The 16,088-nt window shown below is 32.9% G+C and overlaps 1 protein-coding gene across 3 annotated transcripts in view; it reads left to right on the top strand.

Moving 5' to 3' along the window:
- Positions 1-16,088, top strand: part of LOC128014840 (netrin receptor UNC5C-like) — a 122,600-nt gene that overhangs the window by 75,686 nt on the left and 30,826 nt on the right. For 2 of the 3 annotated variants that reach the window (XM_052598510.1, XM_052598511.1), the window contains exons 5-8: positions 3,557-3,737; positions 10,278-10,445; positions 12,162-12,326; positions 15,302-15,358. In XM_052598510.1, coding sequence (XP_052454470.1) covers positions 3,557-3,737; positions 10,278-10,445; positions 12,162-12,326; positions 15,302-15,358 — 571 coding nt within the window. The remainder of the gene's footprint in view (positions 1-3,556; positions 3,738-10,277; positions 10,446-12,161; positions 12,327-15,301; positions 15,359-16,088) is intronic. The other variant, XM_052598512.1, reaches the window with a different exon arrangement.

Genomic DNA, 16,088 nt, shown 5'->3' with positions numbered 1-16,088 from the left:
TACCTCTCTAATCTCTGCGACGGCTCTTCATGGGAGATTCTGATCAGGACAGATCTACTCTCACAGGCGCAAGGCACGATAGTTCACCCTCGCCCGGAGTTATGGAAACTATGGGTGTGGCCCCTGAGGGGGCACAGCTCAGAGTATCTGGTCTCTCAACCGAGGTTGTAGAGATCATTCTCCAGTCCAGAGCTCCCTCAACGAGGAAACTGTACGCCCTGAGATGGAAACTCTTCACCTCATGGTGCAGAGACCACCAGCTTGACCCAGCTAACTGCCCAGTCGGTACAGTTCTGGAGTTCCTACAAGCCAGGTTTTTTGCAGTGTTGACCCACTCAACCTTCCATGCTGGACATCTGCAACACTGTGGGGTGATCCATGCCCTCCACTTTCATGAGACTAAATGGTCTAGATATGCAAGCCAAAGGGCCCGGCTCTTCTGTTTCCTTGTCCTAAGTTGTGCTCTACAAATACACACTAGGCAGGGATTTGGTGGTCTGGCAGCGTGGGAACCTCGTTCCCCATAGCGTTTTGAGGCAGCTTGAGTTCCTGGTCGCTTACGTCACCACGCCGTTGACGTAATGCTCTTCCAATGGACAGATTACACACTGTATTCAGAGTCACTCACGCTAAACATGTTCCCTGTAGCATTTTGATGCCGTGTCTCGTTCCCTCGAGGAACAATGGTTATATGCGTAACCATGAGAGGTTTCTTTACTGCATCTTTGTTCTCATGAAGAACCTTTAAAATCCATCGAAACTTTCTATTCCAGAAAATGTTCTTAATAGTGGAAAAAGGTTCTATGATTTATTCAAATGTTCTTCACTCGAAGAAAAAAGTTGTTCTTTTAAGAACAAAAACTGATCACTGAAATGTTCTTTGGTGAACCATGTTCTATGGCATTGCAGCAAAATAATAATAATAATAATAATAATAATAATTTTAAGGACTTTAAGATTAAATATTTAGATCAGATTTTTTTAAGATCATACAAAACATAATTTTAGTCATGTCTGCAAAGTTTTTACTAATATTTTCTGTTTAGTGTGGTACAAATGTTTGATTTGGTTTGAAAAATTATCATGCATTTGTGGATTTTCAATATTTGTTATTTACCATTTACAATATTTACTATAATGTTTTGTTCATATTTTGAATTCAATTAGATTTTTATACTTTCAGTTTTCATTTTAATTTTGGTTTCAGTTTTAGTAATTTTGTTGGGTTTTGTCATGAAGCTTATATATATATATATATATATATATATATATATATATATATATATATATATATATATATATATATATATATATATATATTCGTTTTATTAGCTATTTAGTAATTTAGTATTTTTTTTGTTATTTTAGTACTTCATCTTAAAATAAACAAATGATGAGAATTGTTGCCTCATCAGCATTTGGTTTTTAGTTTTAGTCTGTATTTAAAAATAATAACCCTGGTCTGTAAAAAAGTCACATGATCAGTGGTTGCTCATTTACTTACAGTATATTTGATTAGCGATCTATAAATACATCAGAATCTGAAATATGTGTCCTTCATTTAACGTGCATCAACTATTCTCTTTTTTTCTTAGTATTGTTGTCCACTGCTGTAGGTGTGAGCTCATGTTTCACATCTGCAGGACTGTGTACACTGTTTTTAGAGTTTGAATCGGGAGGAGTTGCAGATGAATATTTGAAACAGGTGTTGTATACAACAATATGTTCTCTAACAAGCACAGCGGGATGACAATACGAGCATATTGAGAACAACTATCAAATACAAGAGTGTTTGTGTGTGTACCTGGGGCCATGAAGGCACTCATTTTCTGATAATGCTATTGTAGAAATATGTGCGTGTGAGTTAAGGTGACAATAGCACTCAATACAGTAATCTGAAGGTTTAGTTTGACAGCTGGAATTTGGGTTACCTTTGCTAGATGTTATCAGGTAAAATGTATAGGGTACATGCACGCATGAGTGCTAATGTGTTTGTCACAGCTGGAGAGCGTGAGCAGCTGATTGGTTGAGTTTCCCTCCTGCTGAGCCAATGAGAGGGTGATATTTTTACCCTATTCCCTCCAGACGAGCTCTCAGCAGCCTTCAGGTACACCGCTGTGACACATTTACACACGCAAACACACACATCTGCGTCTCACTCGCCTGATTGACATACTGTTGCGTTAAGGCATCATGTGTATATGTGAAGAGCTTGTAATGCGAAGCCTATGTTCTTGCTGAGCGGCAGAACTGATGACTTCTCAACAGTTTCTGTATATCGAGACATGTATTTCTGTTGTAAACCTAGTGAGCTACCTAACTAGGCAGCATTTTAGGCATCATTAACTTGGCTGTTCCAAACTGTAGGCAGGATAATGATGCCACCCTGTAACAAAATCTAATTCCAGACCAATTCTAAGGCAGCTCTACATTTATAAAACAATCCCAGAATGCAGTGGTGTCAACTCAGTGAAGAACACTGTCAGGAGAAAGTACAGTGTCTCTTCTGCTCATCACCGCTGCATTTATCTAATCAAAAATACAGGAAGAACAGTAATATTATGAAATATAGTTATTTCATAGAGCTGCTTTCTATGAGAATATATAGTTAAAATAAATGTTATTCTTGTGATGTGCAGCTGTATTTTCAGCATCATTCCTCCAGTCTTCAGTGTCACATGATTTTCAGAAATCATTCTAATATACTGATTTGCTGCTTATCAGTGTTAAAAACAGTGGTGCTACTTCATATGTGTGTGGAAACGTGGTACTTTTTTTAGGATTCTTTGATGAATATGTATTTTGTGAAAATGTAAGTCTTTAATAAAATTTTTGATTGATTAATTCAGTAAAAGTGTCAATTTGAATTATGTGTGTGTATGCAATATATGTACACACACACACACACACACATACAAAGTATATATGTTTCATTCAGTATTACATTCTGATACTGTAGCAATAGCATTGCTTAAAAAAAAACATCCACTGAAAATTGACAATTTTATCCAATATTTATGTGCTTAGAATTATTTTGAATAATTTAATAAAAAAAATGTTAATCAGTTACAATTTCTGTAAAATTATTTTAAAAAATACAGATCCTGCATGAATTAAAACTTGCATTAAAAAATGTGTAAGAAAATGTCCCAACAGCTGATTGGTCGAGATGTGATTGGTCACTTATGTTTTTAAGGCAGTTGTGTAGTGAACTGTCTGCTGTACAAAGTCCTTTGATTTTGTGACGTCCTCAAGATGCTCTCCAAGTTAAAGCACCAGCCACTTCCTGTTTCTCCCCTATGCTTTCTTGAGATATTAGCAGGCCACTTTTCTGATTAAACACTGTGTCTAAAAATATCCATCCTTTTTCTAAAATGTGTGCTATCATTCTACAAAACTTCTCAAGCTCTGAGTCAGTCATGCCCTGAGGAGTTAGCTTTGAAGCTAATTAAAACGTTTGATAAGAGACATTACATGAGGATGTCCTGATATTGCGAGTCCCGGAACGGCCCATCAGGTGTAGCCGTATGGATTTCATCTTTCTGTCTCTGTGCAGGTGGAATGGCTGAAGAACGAAGAGATTATCGATCCAGCAGACGATCGGAATTTCTACATCACTATCGATCATAACCTGATCATCAAACAGGCGCGGCTTTCTGACACCGCTAACTACACCTGCGTCGCTAAGAACATTGTTGCTAAGAGACGAAGCACCACAGCTACAGTGATTGTCTATGGTGAGTCTAGTGTTACTTGTGTTATTGGAATAACTGTGCCGTGATACAGTGAAGGTTTCAACAGACATGAAATAAAAATCTAATAATGAATTAATATTAAATGTAAAATTAGTGTTAAAAGTAATTATTTTTACATAAAAAATAAAAAGCATGAAATCAAAAACCAGGTCTAAAAAAAGTCCAAAAAGCATAGCATAACAATAAAAATAGACAAAAAATTACAAAGAAGGCTGCAGACTATGATATACATACATACATACGTATTAGACACTGAAGAAGGTACTTTTGTTTTGTTTTGTTTACTTTTTTCAGTTTCGTAATGTGCAGGCCTTTGTTGCAACTTTTTCACCTATTCACATTAAAATTAAATTAAGGTCATATTAAAATGAATTACATAGCCTATAATATTAATAATAATTGTAATTATTTCAGATAATATGATTATATGATAGTAATAATATTAAAATGAAAAATAATATGAAATTTATATTTTATTTTAACATTTGTTAAATGTAAATAAACACATTTTACAATAAAAACTGACAACAATTTTTTAATTTGTTTACCAGCGTGTAACTGACTCCAGATAACCATGAAGTGAATGTGTTGTTAGATTATTTAAAAATTAACTATATATTTCAACATGCACTTCACACACTTTATATTCTCAGCCACACTCCTTGACTGATTCTTAATGTTTAATTTGTTTTGTGATTTCTGATGTGTTTTCTGCATAAATAATAGAATAAAATATACATATAATTTTTGATATTGCTATTTTTGTGACATTTGCATTTTAATACTATGATGAATTGAACATTTGTTTGACAATCTACTTTTTATGGTAGAAATACACCATGCGTACAAGTAGTTATGACATTCTGATTAACCGTAAAAATGAAAAATTAAACACATACACATATGAATTGTTCACAATAAGATCTATAATATGCTTTTATAAAATATATACAGTGCATTTTCAGTTCATTCCCATTTTAAAAGAAAGAAAAAACTTTTGTAACCAGAGGCTTGTGAGCTACAGTTTTTTTTTTTTTTTTTTTTTTTTTGGCAGGCTTGACTACGGTCAGGTGGGAGAAGAGCTTTCATAAAATTCATTAAAAAGTTTCCAGCTTGTAATTATAAGTTTGACGAGGACGTGAACGAACCTTTTTTTTTACTAGCTAGAAACTCATAATTGCGGTAATTTCGACATGGTGTGAATGCATCTTTACAGCACTGCTTTTTCTTCCTCTTTTCAACACCTTTAAGCAATTAATTTTACAAAAAGAGCTTGTGCAAACTCCATTCAAAGTAGTTTTGTAGATAATTTTTGTCTTAGGTGTGCTATTCAGCTTTGATACTGACATATTGTAACTTTAGATAGAACTGTAGCAATACATTTGGAAAATTTCCATTTGACTTTCTTGTTACAGTGCTTGGCTCATTTGCATACTGAAATTAGATTGTTATTAATTTGATTGATTGTTGCTTAAATCTCTTTTACATTATCTATATTGGATTTATACATATTATATTTTTCTCTAACTGTCATTTTACTAAGAAATAGAGTACGAATTAGTAATTGCAACAAATCTCTTATTCTTTGGGGAAAGGATGACTGGATATGTTAGGTAAACTTTTGTGTTAGAATAGATAACTAAAATTAAAATCATAAAAAATCTGTTACATAAAATAAAATAAACATTTTCTAAAAACAGAATAAAATACATTGAACAACATTATAAACGCCCCATTTTTCGTGAGCAGAACTCAAAGATCTAAGACTTTTTCTATGTACACAAAAGGCCTATTGCTCTTAAATATTGATCACAAATCTGTCTAAATCTGTGTTAGTGAGCACTTCTCCTTTTCCTTATCAGTTTACTGCCAAAGCAACAACATTTAAAAACAACATAAAATTGAACTTTGAAAAAAAATAAAATTAATTTGTAACACACAGCAATCAACATAAATCTGACACTTTCTACAGCTTGTCAGGAAGTGAATTATCTCATTCAGTTTTCTCAGATTTTACATGAATTTTAATGTTGAGTTTATTATTAAAGCACATGAAAAATTGCAGCTTGACCTCCTGAGGTGGATGAATGCCATTTCACTTTCTCTTTGTTTAGAAAATAATCAAAACTGACTTTTCAAGCCATAATTTGTACCCAGTTTGTGGAAAGTGCTTTCACCGCTTTTCTTTGCAGCATTGGAAGCATTTCCTTCAGTTCTCTCCATCGTACTTAATATCCCTCATAATACCAGGTCCAGCTGTGATAAATTGCTGTATGGTCTATTCAGATGTGTTACAGCGGTGACTCATAGCTCTCATGCACACAATTTAGCAAAAAGCCCTTCAGAATTTCACCCATTGCTCACATTAAAGTTGCACACATCCCAACCTCCTCAATGTTTTTATTTGTATTAAAATATAAAAATTCTTCCACAGAATTCTGCAGTTTTTCTTCCTGGACAGTTTTCTTTTTTGCATTGATATATTTCCTATAGAAAGTAAGTTAGAGTAGGACATATTATTTATTCATAAAAATATATATATAATTTTTTCTTTTTCTCTATTTTTTATATTTTAATACGCTTTTGGAATTAATTTGGATTAATCCGCTTAAATTTTCTGCATAATTACTCCAGTCTTCAGTGTCATATGATCCTTCAGAAATAATCATAATATGCTGATTTATTACCAACTTTGGAAACTGTTTTTTTTTTTTTAACCTGTGATACTTTTTTCAGGATTCTTTGATAAATAGAAAGTTTCAAAGAACAGAATTTATTCAAAATATAAATCTTCCTTTACCCCCAGAAGATATAATAATATATCTTTTATCTTTTTTTTTCTTTTTTTTTATATCTGCTAAAAAACTAATGTAGTACACTTTCAAGGATACACCATCTTATACATTAAATTATGTTAATTATAATCAGTTTCATCTGAAAAATCTGAAAGTTCTCAGGATGTGGTTTGTGCTGAAGTTTGTCTTAATGACACTTTAAAAGTTTACATCTTTCCTCACTAATGAATGCAAACACAGTCTGTCAATCCTATCATTGAGTTTTACAGAGCATCTCAAACCCAAGCACACTCGCACAGACACATGTGCAAACAACTTCTACATGTGAAAAGTGATCGCCTCCCGCTGATGATCCCTCTGACAGCAGCTCTATGAGTGCATGTGTGTTTGTGTTTTTAGCGTCTGTCACGCGTGTCACTGCACTCACACACATATCAATTACTCCTGCATCTGTAAAACACTCAGTCAGAGCCCAGAGTTGAGCACGTCTCGCGCATCACTGAACCTTTAATAGCTTGTCATCATTTTGAAAGATAGAAATGGTCTGTTTTTGCATCTGAAAAACAGAGCCACTCAATTTCTTGACCTAGATTCTCAAAACAGGAAATCGGTTGTACTCCAAACTTTTGCATTGAACTTGGTCTTCAGTGAAGATCTATCTATCTATCTATCTATCTATCTATCTATCTATCTATCTATCTATCTATCTATCTATCTATCTATCTATCTATCTATCTATCTATCTATCTATCTATCTATCTATCTGTCCATCCATCCTTTGGGGTTATATTATTGTATACAAAAAAAAAATATTGTGAACTTTTCATATCTTTCAAGGATTCTGTCAGCATCCTGTGTCGTGCAATTCTGTGTTTCCGGTTTTCTAATTCAAATTTGGAAATTGATTTGGCATTTAACTGGAATTCTCAAAGGGATACACTGAGACAAAATAAAATTGACTTACTTTTACCTTTACAACTCAGTCTAAAGGTACGCAAATCCCTAGTTAGGGTGGACTGATCACAGAAAGAGCTGTGACTGTTGTGAAAATTAGCATTTTCACCCCTCATGGGATTTTGGTTGCTTTTGTGTCCTGCCCTGTTTTCTTTGGTAATCTTCACTGATTAAAGGTCTCTGAAAGCAGGACTGTGTGTGTGGGCATGTCAGATGCTATCTGATGCCTAAGAAATGATTTTTCTCCAGTGCTTGTTCCTGTCATCCTCTCCTCCTCATCAGAGTGGATTTAGTGACTCAGTGTTTTGGGGTTTGGTCTTTTCTGAGCGATGTCACGCTTGAGATCAGCGCGCAAATGCTGGGCGTTTAGTTAGCTTTGACTCAAGACACAAGTGTGTCAGTGTGAGTGTGAGGGATGTTACTGTGGGTTTTAAGTGCTGTGGTATTGCTAAAACATCACTGTTGTGCCTACTTAAAGTTCAGCCAAACATTTAAATTCTGTCATGATTTTCTCATTTGCATTCATGCATTTTCATTTACTTACGCCACTCATGTTGTTCCAAATCTGACTTTCACAAAAATAATATACATTTATTAATCGTTTTTTAATATATTTGGGTTCCAGTTTAGTTTAACAGTAGTTTTTATTCTAATTTTGGTTTAGGTTTTCTAATTTTGTGGTTACTCATTTTGCTTTGTATTTCTATTTAGTTTTATCCAACAATAGCAACACCTTCAACAACCACCCAAATTTTCCAAAACATGCTAAGCAATGCCTTAGCAACCGTGCAAAGCAGCTTAGAAACCCATTTAAAACCCTATAGCGTCATGCTGGTGGTGAGCTTTGAAAATGGCTTCAGAAAATGTAAAAATCCAGTCTGCGGTTGATTTTTAATGGTCAGAAACAGCGAACGAGAGACAGAGCTCTGGAATGAGTCCTGTTCTGTTGGCTGTATGGCCCTAATAACTGAGAAAGATGGGAAGGAAAAGGAGGAATCTACTTATAGCTAATCTACTCCCTCACACGTACTCAAAGACTCACACACACACACACACACACAGGGCTGTGGAAAGTTCATATAGCAGCAGAGGGAGTGACACAGTTTAAGAGTTTAAAAGCTTCTGTGTCTTTCTCCGGAAGACTCAAATGAAAGAGCAGCACCTCTCAACAACACAAGAGTTAAACACTCCAGCTGTGTGTGTGTGTGTGAGTGTGTGTGTGTGTGTGTGTGTGTGTGTGTGTGTGTGTGAAGGTAAAAGGATCCGTCAGCTGGAATATAGACTCTCACATACCAAACACAGCTGCTCACAGCACAGTTCTCTTGTCCATTTTCTGTCTCTCACAATATTTGGTCTGCATCTCTATTATTTCAATGACTGAAAAACAGGGGTTACAGTACATGAACAAAACCTGATGATCATGAATTATCACGATTAATCACATCCAAAATAAAAGTTTTTTGTACATAATATACAGTATGTGTGTGTACTGCATATAAATATTTTGTATATATAAATACACACATGCATGTATATTGTTAAGAAAATATGTTGTTTATAATTTAAATATATCTACATATAATTTAAATGATATAAATATATACATGCAAATACATGTAAATATTTTTTCAAAATATATACTGTATGTGTGTGTCTTTTTATATACTTGATAAATATTCACAGAACACACGCATATATTACATGCACAAAAACTTTTATTTTGAATAAACTGCGATTAATCATTGCCTAGTACTAGTTCAAAGTTTGAGGTCAGAACGATTTCAACTTTCCTACTGCAAGAATACATTTAATTGATCAAAAGTGACTATATATATATATATATATATATATATATATATATATATATATATATATATATATATATATATATATATATATATATATAACTTAAATAAATGCTTTTCTTTTGAATTTTCCATTAATCAAAGAATCCTTTGTTTTCCACAAAATAAATTAAATTTTTAAATGAATACATAGAGAGAGAGAGATAGAGAGAGAGTAGTTATTTTAAACTGTAATAATATTTCATAATATTACTGTTTAACTAAACTTTTTGAACAAATAAATGCAGCCTAGGTGAGCATAAAATACTTAAATAAAAATTTAAAAAATCTTACGGACCCCAAACTTTAAAATGTTATTGTTGCACAAATATAGCTCTATTTATTGTTTGTCATGTATTACCTTATAAATGCATGGATAATGTCTGCATCTTTTCCAGGGAACAACTTTCTTCATCACTCTGCAGTGTGTGAGAAATGAAAATCTTTCCTTGACTAGTAGTAAAGAGTACAGAAAGTTTTTAATACATTTATATTTATTCGTTTAGCAGATGCTTTGGAAGGTGACCAAGATAAGATTCAAAATTCAGTGAAAATGTATGCAATAAATCATATGGAGTCAACAATATTAACACTGCCGCAACACCTCAAAAACAAAAGTGCTAAACTGTATAGAAACACAGATGAAAGGGTTTGTGTTCCAGCCGTTAATAGATGGATAAACCTCAGCTTTATTTGCAAAAATTCAATTAAACTCTTTGAAATCAGCAGTAATAGGAATATTACCTGCAGTGACTGACTCTATAAGAGTACAGGATCATGTACAGCCAGTCGTTTCTTTTGCAGTCTAATAATACAGGGCTGCTTACCAAATAAAAAAGTAAATAGACATGAAATATTGATTTGGGCTGAAATCATTATATGAGAAGAAAGCGAGTGTGGAATGATCGTGTCTGTGTGTGTTTCTGTAGTGAACGGCGGCTGGTCCACGTGGACGGAGTGGTCCACCTGTAGCAGTCAATGTGGGCGGGGCCTTCAGAAGAGAACCCGCAGCTGCACCAATCCCACGCCTCTGAACGGGGGGTCGCCGTGTGACGGACAGGCCATCCAAAAAATCGCCTGCACCTCAGTTTGCACAGGTACCAGTCTACAGAAATGAATCAGAGTTTAACTTGATGTGAATATAAACAAAGTGCATGTACCTGTGTGTTGAGCATTCAGCTGGGACATAAGTGTCATCATCATCTCTAACAACCTTGTTATTGTTTAAAATAATGTCATACTAATTTAATAGTATTTAATAAATTTTTAAAAAAATATTTTATTCAAACAAAAAAAAAATTGTTAGAAACTATTTGAAAATATTTTTTTCGTATTAAAACAATTAAATTAAATGACGTCATAGTGATGAATAGTATTTATTAAAGTAATATGTGACATTACATTGTATGTATTAATAATTGTATATATGTAATTGTTTCATGAATATAGGTGTGTTTATTGTTTGTCATTTATTACCTCATAAATATTTACAGTAAATTGATAATGATTATTCTATTATAAGAATATTCTATTCTTTGGGTGTTTTGAAGTAAAAAGAAACATTTAGATTTATTTTAAATGAACATGCCATCTACTTAGCAAATAATTTCTCACTACATTAATTCATTCATTCATGTTAGCTTGAAAAATATTAAAAACGAAAAATATCATTGGCTATAATAAATTGATATGTTAAAAAAGATCAACAATGTAACAACTATACAGTATATATAAAATATTTATTTTTAAATGAAGTCACATAATAATTTATCTACTAATAAAGTATTTATTAATATTTTATTTTAGATTTTCATTTTTATATTTTTGTTTTCACTTTTCACTTTAATTTTAGTTTACATTTATGTGATTTTGTTGTATTTATTAGTTTTTGTTCCATTTTGCTTTATTTTTATTTTAGATTTAGTTTTAGTCCTTTTTTACTTAATTTCTGTTGCCAGAGCAGCTTTTCTAATCTTCATTTGAGTTTAGTTTTTTTTTCCATTTAATATTTATATTTTATTTTATTTCAGCTTTATTGCAATGAACAAACAACACTCAATCACAGATGGAGGTTTTCATAAAGATCTGAGTTTGTAATCATGAGACTCTGGAACTTATTACGATATTTCTGACATGACGTAAACGCACAGTGAGGTCAGTTCTTAAAACACACCTTCAGATTTTTTCCTCCATTGACATTTATTCATTTGGCAGTTGCTTTTATCCAAAATGACTTCCAAATGAAGAATTCCTTCCATAAACAGAATGATGGAAAATTCACTCTGAGAATATTGAATTACAAGAGAGGAATTCCTTTCATAAAAACTTGATTCTTTTCCAGTCCACTTTGAGTTCTTCACCTCTTGATAGCATCAGACAAATGCATCTTTTTCCAGGCCCATCAGTTCAGCTTTCAAGCCAGACACTTCCCCTATACTTTAGCCCCTAAGGGACGAGCACATTTCCATCCCCTCCTGCCCGTGAGAGACAGTTCTCTGTGCAGCAGGTGAGATTAAAGCATCTGTGGGGAGCAAGAGAGATGTCACAGTCACACACTAATGACTGACCCACATACTGCAGCGCTCTCCGGTGACAGAACCAGACTAGACCAGATTTTGGAAAACTTTATTTTATGTGCTATATGCTTGAGGTGGTCCATGGCCGAGTCTTTTATGTAATTTTGTAATATTTTTTGTTTTTAATTTAGCTGAATTAGATTTTTTTTGTGTGTGTGCAGTATGCATGAGGCACTCCATGGCAGGGAATTTTTTATATATATTTTTGTGTGTGTGTGTGTGTGTGTGTGTGTTTAGTTGACGGTGAGTGGGCCGACTGGAGCAGGTGGTCTCCATGTAACACTGAGTGCACGCAGTGGAGGAAGAGAGAGTGTAACGCTCCTGCGCCTCAAAACGGAGGGAAGGACTGCGACGGAGTCACGCTACAGTCACAGAACTGCACTGATGGACTCTGCCTACAAAGTGAGTGCACACACACACACACACACACACACTCACACACACACAGTCAGGCTGGATTCCTTTACAGTCAGCATGATGTCAGAATTGAGTCTATTTACTTTCTTAAGACAGGTTCCTGGTCTTGTGTTTCTGGTATAGTTTGTTATTTTAGAATTTTTATTTTTTTATTAGCTTTTATTTTTCTATTCTTAGTTTTCATTTTAAGTTTAGTTAAGTTGTGTTAAGTTTAGTGACTTTAATTTGTATTTATTTAACTTTTTGTGAATTTATACTTTAACATCTTTTTTTTCTTTTAGTTGACAAAGCAAATCTACTTGTTTAATTATATATTATTATAGTATTTATCATTTTTCAAATTAGCTTTTATTTTTATATTTTTAGTTTTTATTTCTGTTTATTTTATTTTTTATTTTATTTAAAATTAAGTTAAGTTTAGTCAAAAAAAATTTTTGATTTTGTGACTTCTATTTAGACTTAATCTATATTATATCATTTTAATTTTTGTAATCTTAGTACTTATTACAGTTAGTTGACATGGAAACATTTCTAATTTTTGTTTAAGATGCTTTAAGTTTAAGCTCTAATATTTATATTTTATTTTATTTTAGCTTCATTTCAATTAACAGATTTTATTTCAATTAAAATATAGTTTAAGGTTTTTCAATAACAACATTGTTGTGAATTATTCATGTTTGAATAATGAAATGAATAATGAATAATGAACCAAAGGGGGGAAAGTTTATTTTTTGGAATCCTACTTAAAACTTTCTTTACATAAAAAATTGATTTGCTTTTCAGCTGCTTTTTTTGTTAATTTATTTATTTATTTATTTATTATTATTTTTATTTCATTTTCAGCAGATGTTGAACAAGATTGGTTTTTAACTGTTGTCATTGTTTAATTAATTGCAGAAGGGAGTTTCATACCATATACCATATAAAAGTTCAATTCATTGCAAATATTGTTTCTGGTTTACTTTAAGGCTTTTAGATGATTTGTTTATTGCTCCAGTACATAATGTGGCACATAAACATGTGTTTCAATCACTGTCACAGTGGACACAGTGAGAATCTTTAGGAAACAGACAGGTGACATGAATGTGTGTAATCACAAGCCATCAGCGTGGCAGTTTCATTTGTTTGCTGGTGTTGAGAGCAGAGTGCAGTGATAGAAAGAGAGAGAGAGAAAGACAGGCCGTGGATGTGAAACTTCTCTGTTTGGTCTGGTGTAATGGATCTCATGTCTCTCTCTCTCTCTCTCTCTCCCCGCAGGCACTTCCTCACTAAAGTTTTAACTTTAAAAGTTCTACCCCTTAAAAGTTGAGCAGGCACAATCCATTTAACCCCACTCAGCTCAACTCTCTCAGCTCTCTGTCTTTCTCTGTTACAGTAACTACCTGCTTAGACAGCAGGAAAAGTTGAGCACGTCCTTGCCAGGGGTGAGACCAGATAGAAAACGGTGTTACAAGCCATCTATCCCATGCAAATTTTCTGTTGTCCATCTTCTTTTCAGTACTCTTGTTTAGTAATCTGTAGTGCGATGTATTTTGATTGCTCAAATAGAGTTCCAACTGATTTCAGTTAATTGGTTGTTTGGATGGAAAGTCCAAATTAATTTTAAACTGATTTTAATAATTGATTTTAGATGATCTTAATACGAATAATATTTATTTATTTATTCATATTGAGTCAGATACTCTATCATATGAAAGTTTGGAGTCAGTAGGATTTTGTAATATTTTCGAATGAAGTTTCTTTAGCTCACTAAGGCTGCATTTATTGAATCAAAAATAAAATAAAAACAGTAATAATCTTAAATATTATTACAATTAAAAAAAACTGTTTTGTTTTTGAATATACATTAAAATGTAGTTTATTCCTGTGATGGAAAGCTACATTTTTAGCATTATTACGCTAGTCTTAAGTCACTTTATCCTTCAGAAATCATTCTAACGTGCTGATTTGCTGCTGAAGAAACATTTTTATTAATATCGATGTAAAAAAAAAGAATAATAATAAAATAAAAAAGCAGTTGTGCTCTTTAATATTTTTCTATTCACAATAGATCTTTTTTTCAGGATCTTTTGATTAAAAGAATGTTGAAAAGAACAACATTTATTTGAAATAGAAACATTTTGCAACGTCACTTTTGATAAATTTATTACATTCTTACTGGATGAAAGTATTCATTCCTTTAAAAAAAATAATAATAATCTCAATGATCCCAAACTTTTGTATACTAGTGTATATAAGTGACCCTGGACCACAAAACCAGTCATAAGGGTCCATTTTTCGAAATTGAGATTTGTACACCTGAAAGCTAAATTAATATAATATATAATATTAAAAACAACTATTTGAAAATCTGGAATATGAGGGTGCAAACAAATCAAAATATTGAGAAAATGTCCTTTAAAATTGTCCAAATGAATTCTTAGCAATCCATATTACTAATCAAAAATTAAGTTTTTATATATTTACAGTAGGAAATTTACAAAATATCTTCATGGAACATTATCTTAATGATTTTTAGCATTAAAAAAAAATCTATAATTTTGACCCATACATTGTTTTTTGACTATTGCTACAAATATACCCCAGTGACTTAAGGTTTTGTGGTCCAGGGACACATATAACTGTATATAGTAAACAAATAAAAATAATTATATAAGCATAATATACCATAAAAAACTTATCATTAATAATTTGACTGTACTTTAAAAATTAGAAGCTTGTAGCTTATAGCTACAGTTTCAAACTAAAACTAAATAAATGTCACAATGTGGTAACTAAATATTTACCTGATTACCATCTCACCTGGGGAGCCCATTTGTTAGATGCTATGTTGAATTACATTCTGCACGTCCAGTTTCTCCTGCTATCTCAGTCTCAGTCTCACATCACCAAATCACATCTCACTCTTTTTGTTTTACATTCACATTATTTTGCCTAATACCCCCTTCCTCTCTCTGAAGGTTCAGTATATCAGCTATCCGTTCAGCCTAAAGGAACGGGAGAGAAGGGGTTTACATGTGAGTGTCTATTTTGTCTTTCGTTTTCTTGCTTTGGTTTTTCGGCTCTGTATCTGTTGTCTCTCAGTATCTTGGGGTTTATTTTCTTCTGCTTGCTCCCTGTTCCTCACCGTCTGCGGGAGTGAAAGCATGCTGTCTGTTTGTCAGAGTCCTTTGATTTGCTGTTTTGCGTTGTCTTTTGCTGCACTTTATGTTCTGTGTGTTATTTTTTTACTCACTTCCACACATACACATATGCTTTTGTCCCATTCTCTCACTCTTTTCCACACATTCACACACAGAGCTGAATGGAAACCTGGACGTCTCTGGAGTAAAGTCAGGCTCGGCTGAAATCTGCATGCTGTTTGAAACAAGAGAACTCTCTCTGGTCTCGCATTATGACCTGTAGCAACTCGGTAATTCTCTTTAAAGACAACGTGAAATGAAAATCTTTAGAATTTTCAGGGCCTTTTTTTCACAGCAGTGCAGGCTGTATAGAATAAAGATAATCCAGATGTTATTTGAACACCAATGTTAACAGAATTTACAATTGTATATAAAATATATGTTTGTGTGGGTGTGTGTGTGTGTGTGTTGCGTGTGTGCGTATGTATGTATTTATGTATATATATATATATATAAAATGTATGAATAATATATACAATATAATGAAATACATTAACTGAAATGCATACGTATTATACAAGTAAAATGTTTGTATTGTAAGTCATTTTATAAATATAAATATAAA

Source organism: Carassius gibelio, chromosome A5 (genome assembly GCF_023724105.1).
Source record: "Carassius gibelio isolate Cgi1373 ecotype wild population from Czech Republic chromosome A5, carGib1.2-hapl.c, whole genome shotgun sequence".
In the NCBI taxonomy this organism is placed as follows: domain Eukaryota; kingdom Metazoa; phylum Chordata; class Actinopteri; order Cypriniformes; family Cyprinidae; genus Carassius; species Carassius gibelio.
Note: the sequence above shows the minus strand (reverse complement) of the source record. Positions and strands in the feature narration are given on the sequence as shown.